General features: G+C 35.6%; 1 protein-coding gene across 1 annotated transcript in view; it reads right to left on the bottom strand.

Annotated features, from left to right (window-relative positions):
* Positions 3,837–8,203, bottom strand: part of LOC109847247 (RNA cytidine acetyltransferase 1-like) — a 14,571-nt gene continuing 10,204 nt past the window's right edge. Inside the window, exons 18-26 of the mRNA XM_020416483.1 lie at positions 6,366–6,456; positions 5,821–6,000; positions 5,624–5,732; positions 5,470–5,539; positions 5,196–5,331; positions 4,839–4,967; positions 4,612–4,737; positions 4,447–4,512; positions 3,837–4,369 (exon numbers count right to left, since the gene is read on the bottom strand). Of these exons, the coding sequence (XP_020272072.1) occupies positions 4,115–4,369; positions 4,447–4,512; positions 4,612–4,737; positions 4,839–4,967; positions 5,196–5,331; positions 5,470–5,539; positions 5,624–5,732; positions 5,821–6,000; positions 6,366–6,456 (1,162 nt within the window). The 3' untranslated portion in view covers positions 3,837–4,114. The remainder of the gene's footprint in view (positions 4,370–4,446; positions 4,513–4,611; positions 4,738–4,838; positions 4,968–5,195; positions 5,332–5,469; positions 5,540–5,623; positions 5,733–5,820; positions 6,001–6,365; positions 6,457–8,203) is intronic.

Raw genomic sequence — 8,203 nt, 5'->3', positions numbered from 1 at the left:
CTAACTCTTAGAAACTCCAAAGTTAAGCGTGCTTGGCCTGGAGAAATTCTAGGATGGGTGACCCCCTGGGAAGTTTTCCAGGGAGCGCGTGAGTGAGGACAAAACGTGCTAAAAAGACATGTGGTGGTTTGTGAAGCTAGTCCATCAGATCTAATAGCGTACCGACTCCGGATTCTGGTGCGGGGCGTTACATTCATAGCGGCCAAAATTCATGATTTCTTATGCTATATAGCCCATAATTGTTTTCCATTTTTAGTTGATTTGACCCATTGTCAAATAACCTTGCAGGAGGCCAAATTTCATTTTTTTCATGAGTCATAATCCTTGGTATTTTGTATTTTTAATCATTACGACTCATTGGAAAATAATTTTGCAGAGGCTAATATTCATGATTTCATGAGCCATATAACACAATTTTTCCATCTTTAGTTGTTTTGACATTGGTCACTAATTTTGTGTAGGCCAAAATTCACGATTTCGTGAGCTATATAACCTATGATTTTTTGCCTTTTTTAGTCATTTGGATCAGTTGACAAATAATTTTGCAGAGTAAAAAATTCAAAATTTCATGAGTTATAACCCACAATGTTTTGTCATTTTTAGTCATTTTGACCTTTTGGCATATAATATCATGGAGTCAAACTATCACGACCTTGTGAGCTATAACCTATAATTTTATGGTCATTTTTAGTTATTTTGAGTCATTGGCAAATAATTTTTAGAGGCAAAAATTCATGATTTCTTGATCTATAACCCACGATTTTTACCTTTATAAGTATTTTTGACCTGCTAGCAAATAAGTCCAGTGAGGTCAATTCACGATATCGTGAGCTATAACCCACGATTTATGGCTATTTTTAGTCGTTCCAGCCCATCAGCAAATAATTTTGTGGAGGCACAGATTTAGGATTTTGTGAGCTATAATGCACGTTTTTTGACCATTTGTAGTTATTTTGACCAATAGGCAAATAATTTTGTGATGCCCAAGCTTCACGACTTTGTTAGCTATAGCTCATGATTTTTTATAATTTTTAGTCATTTGCACCAGTTGGCATATAATTTTTCTGGAGGCCACAATGAATACTTCATGAACTATATATGCATTTTTTGTCCTTTTGAGCCATTGACAAATAATTTCGTGACGCCAAAATTCACGACTTTGTGAGCTATAACCTATAATTTTTGTAGAGACTAAAATTCATAATTTTATGAGCTATAACCCTCAATTTTTTATAATTTTTTGTCATTTGGATGTGGTACCAAATAATTCCATAGAGGCTAAATCATGATTTTATGAGCTATAACCCATAGTTTATGGTTATTTTTAGTCATTTTAACCAGTTGCCAAACAATTTCATAGAGTCTAAAGTTCACCATTTCATGAGCTATAGCCCACAATTTTTTACCATCTTTTGTTGCTTTGACCCATTAGCAAATAATGTCATGGAGGCCAAAAAATCACGATTTTATAAGTTACAACCCACAATTTTTAGCCATAACCCATGATTTTTGCCCATTTTGGTTGTTTCCACCCGTTCCCAAATAACTTCGTTGAGGCCAATTAAGGGTTTCCTATGCTGGAACCTATTTTTTAGCCATTTTTAGTTATTTTTTACCTCTTAGCCAATAATTTTGTTATGGCCAAAATTTAGGATTTCATGAACTAACACAAATTTGGCCATTCTTAGTTACTTTGACTCGTTAGCAAATAATTTTATAATAACTAAAATTCAAGACATCATGCGATATAACCCAAGATTTTTGGTTATTTTTGTCTCTTTGACTAATTGGCAAATAATTTCACAAAGGCCAAAATTTAAGATTGCGTAAGCTATAACTCACTATTTTTGGTCATTTTTAATTATTTCGAATAGTTGGCAAATAATTTCACAGAAGCCAAAATTCACGATTTTGTGAATGGTTTGGGTCAAATTTAATTGTTTTGGGTCATTAGCAAATAATCTTGTAGGGGCTGAAGTTTACGTTTTCATGAGCTATGACCCACGATTTTTCGTCATTGTTAGTCATTTCAATTTGTTGGCAAATAATTTTGTGGAGGCCAAATTCACGATTATGAGTCATAACCCATGATTTTTGGCAATATTTAATCATTTCAACCCGTTGGCAAATAATTTATGATTACACGATTCCTTGGAGGTCAAAACTCATGACTTTGTGAGCAACAACCTCAATTTTATGGGCATTACTAGTCATTTCTACCCATTGACAAATAATGTTTTCGAGACTAAAATTCATGATTTCATGAGCTATAACTGGCTATTTTTAGTTATTTTGATTTGCTGCCAAATAAATTCGTGGTGGCCAAATCACGATTTTGTGAGTAATAACTCATAATTAATGGCTATTTTTAGTTGTTTTGACTCTTGGCAAATAATTTCACGAAGGCTAAAATTCATCATTCCATGAGCTACAACCCATGATTTTGTTCATTTTTAGTTGTTTTGACTCGTTCACCAAATAATTTCGCAGAGGGCAAAGCTCATAATTTCATGAGCGATAACCCACAATTTTGCATTTTTTTTCCCGTTTTGACCTGCAGGTAAATAACTCTATGGAGGCTAAAATACACAATTTCTTTAGCTATAACCCACGATTTTTTAAAAAAATTTAGTCATTTTGACTTATGGACAAATAATTCCGTGGAGACTAAAAATCACGATTTTGAGCACTAACTTGCAATTTGATGGGCATTTTCAGTCATTTTGCCCAGTTTGCAAATAATTTTGTGGATGTCAAAATTCATAATTTCATAAGCTATAATGCACGCTTTTTATGTATTTTTAGTTGTTTCAACTCATTGGTAAATAATATTGCAGATACCAAAATTCAGAATTTTGTGAGCACCCACCATATTTGGCCAATTTTAGATGTTTTGACCTGTTGGCCAATAACTTTTTGGAGGCCGAAATTCATAATTTTGTGAGCTGTAAGCCACGATTTGTGGTCATTTTTAGTCGTTTCGACCCGTTGACAAATAATCTCGCAGATGCCAAAATTTAAGATTTCATAAGCTATGATCCGCGACTTGCAGCCATTTTTGTTTATTTAACATTGGCAAATACTTTCATGAGATGTAACACGTAAATTTTTTTTATTATTTTTAATTATTTCAACCCATTGGTAAATAATTTTATGAGGACTAAAATTCATGATTTCATAAATTGTAAGTTCTCTTAGATATATCTAGAGCTGTGCAAGCAAACCGGCTCGGCCTGGCCCAACCGGATTTCCAGATCCGGGTCGGGCCAAACCGGGCTGGCCCAAATTTTCTTTTTTTACATTTTTTGCTAAAAATTAATTAAAATTTTAGATTAATCTTATTATATTTATATAAATATGTATTAGTATATAATTACATATTAGTATATAGTTAAATATTATATGTAAGTATATATAAGTATACATTAATGATAGTATTATACTATAATTATATATAGTATACATTAGAAATATATGTAAGTATATATAAGCATACATTAATGACAATATACACTTAAAATATATATAAGTATGCATTAATGACCATATCATACTATAATTATATAACAAATGTTATATATATATATATAGAGAGAGAGAGCCCCCAGCTTGGCTTTTCCGAGCGTTGTCCGGGCCCGGGCCAGGTTAGGGCCTAGCCGGGTCTGAGCCTGAAGCCCATTTGGACAGGGCTCTTACACGGAAAAATTCACATAGGAAGGGAATAAACAATAGTCTTTTTTTACTGAGGTATCGAAGCATAACAGTTAACAAAGAACATACTACTGCAACATACACATAGAAAACCTTTGTTTTTACAATTAACAAAGGCGTCGGGCATTACCAACTAGAGACATCGGCTTGCATTAAATATACTTGCTCTTCAATAAAACCTTTGTTTTAACAGCCCATCCTACAAGTAATTTAACAAGCCTGTGATTCTACATACAATTAAGGGGCAACTGTTAAAAACGGTTCTAAAACCAAGAAAAAGTTGCACAAAAATACCACTCTGGAATACAAATAATAAATTAGAAGCAACAAAATTTGGTGTGGCATCGCCATACTACATTACACGCTTTGCTTGAAATACAGTAATAACCAGGATTCTCCAGCCTCATTTTGCAAGTTTCTTCTTCTTGTTTGATCGTGATTTATCATCACCTTTTCCTTTCCTTTTACTCTTGCTTTCCTTGGACCTTCCACGTTTATCCTCTTCAGACCGACTCGATTTTACACTGATGAGGCCACTCGCCGACACTTTAACGCCATTTTGGAGAGCCTTGTTGAAGTCGCCCTCTTTGTCATCAATAGCATATTGCTGGAGGGACTCAAGATCCAATGTACCGTCATTCTCAGCTTTCATCTTTTCCTGAACATAAATCCAGAGACAGACGATAAACATTAATAAAAGAGAGACATAGTCTTAAATAAATGTCTAATGCTGACCATGACTTCTTTGGCTGCTTCATCTAGATCTTCATCCACTGATACACTGTGAGGAGCCAAGGTAACCTGAGAGTATCGATGGAGAGGAAAAGGTTAAACAATTTTTCAAGGTTTTGCGCAAGCATTCTACTGTATGGATTCAACAATGGGCTATTCACTACTTACTTCCTTTAACCGTGGAAGAGTGGATTCAATTTCCTTGGTTGTTACGGTGTGAAGATAATTGTAAAGTTTTTTCATCACTTTCCTAAATGATGACATTATTTGTTCCCCCTCTAACTTCATCTCTTTCTGAGAAATCAAAAGAGAAAGGAAATACAGTAAGTAGCATGTCATTAAAATGACCACATGACAATCATCAAAGTTAAATACCAGAATTATTGTGAACTAACCTTCATATAAGCAATGTCTCGGTTCTGCATACCCATGCAAAACAAGACGGAAGCTTGAACGGGAGATAATGTGACAGGAAGCTTCTCCTGGAAATACTCATGTGAAAGAATTGGCACAAGATCCAGAATCTACAAAATGAAGTACATTGAAGAATATGGGTATTAAACACAAAATCACAATTAGCTCTCGCAATCATTAGTTCCAATTAAATTGATAAGATGAGGCTTGCCAGTTAAATATTTCAAATTTATATCGATGGAAGTAGACGTCACTCATTTTCCATCCATAAAATTAATAAATAAAGCAACAAGGTATAAAATAACATTAATTTCTTTAGCATCTCAATTTCTTTTTACCATTGGGAAGTCGACACAACTGTTGGTGTATGCCTCCAAGCGCTTCATGTCATGTGGTGATATTACATTCAACAATGACTTTGAACTCTCATCCATGTTTTCATGCCCCGCAAAATCTATCTTTGATGACAAAACACTATAGTAGAATTAAGTCAGCTTAACATCAACATGAAGGTCCTCTCAAATAGTAAAAAATTAGGATTAAAAATAGATAAATAAAAACAAGTAAGGTACAAGGTTTGGCTGCTGGATAAGGATTGGCCTACTGACTAACCTCATTGCGAGCTTATAGTCGATTGACTGGAAGGCAGTGCCCAAAAGCCGTCTAAATCTTTTCCTGAAATCTGGACAGCTCAAAAGCAAAACTTATTTCTACACCTAACTCGAATAGGTACGAGCAAGCTAACATTAAGGTGTAGATCACTAACCTTGATAAAATGGTGTGAGAAATCCATATTGTCCAGATTCATCACCTTCAATCTCGCCTCTGTTCAATTGCCTCAATACCATGCATGAATGTTCACCGGTCACATTATTCTAGTAATGAATTAAAAGAATAAGAAATGAAGCTCCTAAAAGCACTTCATAGCTGAAGCTACTGAACAGCTGAGCAATTTTCACTAACCGGGACTTGACCAATGTAAAATGGGACAAAATTATGTTTCCTCCAAAAGCGAAAAAGCTCCCGGGTTAGTCCAAAGGAGACACCAATATAATGGAGTTTTTCCGGACGTCGCTCACGGAGATGAACAAGAAGAGGAGGAAGGTTTGCCTTGGGCATTATCTTCTCCTCCAACAACGAAACCTGCATGCATGAGCATAACATAATATCATTTAAACTTCTAGCATATAAATAGATCAGATAGATGGTAATATATGCTAGCCATATCAAAAGCCATAACAAATTTGTCATGTTGGACAACATATTGCAATTAGTGCTAGCCAAAAACCAATATAAACTTAAAAAATTACAAAGCGCATAATAATTTTTAATAAGATGAAGTAATGAACTTGTTAATCTCACAATGCTACATAGAAACATAGACGAGAGATTCAATATTATATCTCATGAGCGCATGCATACTGCAGTAACCCAGCAACTAATTACAACGTATAGTACTGGTATGGTTTATTAGAACCACATCAAATAATTCAGTTTTAAGTTCATACCTTCTCTGCAGCTTCAGTAACTTTGACCTCGGGCTCCTCAATCGCTTCAGCGTCTTCCTCAGTAAAATCTGCCATTTGCCCTTCATAGTATCTGAATACATGTGGAGAATATAAAAAATTTTAACTCGTCAATTCCTAAAAATAAGTATCTTATCAGATGTGAACAACATGCATACAAATAATATAATATGTGAACAACTGCACATATTACATATGTAACAGCTGGACATATTACATATGTAAAAGCTGCATATTTTGGTAACATGCATACAAATAATATAATATGTGAACAACTGCACATATTACACATGTAACAGCTGCACATATTACCTATGTCACACGGCACGGGTACCGGTGCTGGCAAAGTGCGGGTGCGGCTACGCGACATGGCAAATATGTAATAGGTAGGATACATGGGCACACACACATATGTATGTGTATATATATACATACGTGTGTGTGTGTGTGTATGGGCTAAACTACCAAATTGGTATTTAAGAAAGACCTATTTTACCGCTTTGGTATTTAAAATATCTCCGATGATGTTTCAGTATTTAAAGTGAGTTTAAATCAGCGCATAGGTCCAAAATGTCATCGGCGTTAATTTTTCCGGTGTTAAAATTTCTTCCCACCCCCTGACCTCTTAAAGTTTGTATTTTACACCCTTCTTCACCTTCTTCTTCTCAAATCAAAATTCTTCTAGCCCTCCCTCCTTCAACCTCTCTTTCTCTCTCATTAATAAAGTCTCCTCCTCCTTCTACCTCTCATCAACGGAGGCAAGCAGAGCGCGATGGCACCACCACAAGGCTTGGAGCCGGCGGGGTTGTGCTCCAAGAGGTATGTCGTGGTGCCGTTGTGGGAGAAGGCCTCGACCGCGGAGGCNGCCGCCGCCGATGACGGCGACCCGGAGGTTACTGAGAGAGGAGGCTACGATTAGGATATTGGGTTTCGAGGATGGGGGTTTTGATGTAGTTGATGAGGGTTTGAGGGGGGCGAAGAGGAATGGGTTGGGGAGAGTTGTTGTTGTTGCCATGGGTTAGCTTTCTCAAAACGCTCAAAGGTGAAGGATGATTTTAACTAATGTCATTTGGTTTCGAATGCTATAGAGATGTCATCTTAGTTATTTCACAATTGGCTCCATTAATGAGAGGTAGGAGGAGGAGGAGACTTTTTGACGAGAGAGAGAGATTGAAGGAGGGAGGGCTAAAAGAAATTTGAATTTGAGAAGAAGAATGTGAAGAAGGGTGTGAAATACAAACTTTAAGAGGTCAGGGTGTGGGAAGAAATTTTCAAGCCGGAAAAATTCACGCCGATAACATTTTGAACCTATGCGCCAACTTAAACTCACTTTAAATACTCAAACGCCATCGGAGATATTTTAAATACCAAAGTGGTAATATGGGTCTTTTTTAAATACCAATTTGGTAGTTTAGCCCATATATATTAGTAATTTACATGTGATCAATGTTGTTTTTTTATTTACATGTTATGCAAAATAAAATATCTATAACATTTTTTTGTTTCATTTGTTATGTAGATTATACATTGGGAAACCACTTGTCTTTTAAGTAGACACCTAAACGGTCATTTAAAATATACTTCTGAACCGGGTATTGGCTAAAATGAAGGCAACCCATGTCAAGCGAGTAGCAAGAAGCGGATATGAAGTATAAGATATATGTCCAAGAAGTATATGACGGGTGTTTTAACCTAAAACATGAAGTATATAATTGAGTACATATCTAAATAAATGCATGTACATTCAAGGAGTGTCAAAGGAGTTTCCAAGTCAGACACAGACACAGAGACCAAACGAAGTGTCGGGGTAACCTAGCAAG

This window comes from Asparagus officinalis, chromosome 1 (assembly GCF_001876935.1).
Source record: "Asparagus officinalis chromosome 1, Aspof.V1, whole genome shotgun sequence".
NCBI classification, from domain to species: Eukaryota; Viridiplantae; Streptophyta; class Magnoliopsida; order Asparagales; family Asparagaceae; genus Asparagus; species Asparagus officinalis.
Note: the sequence above shows the minus strand (reverse complement) of the source record. Positions and strands in the feature narration are given on the sequence as shown.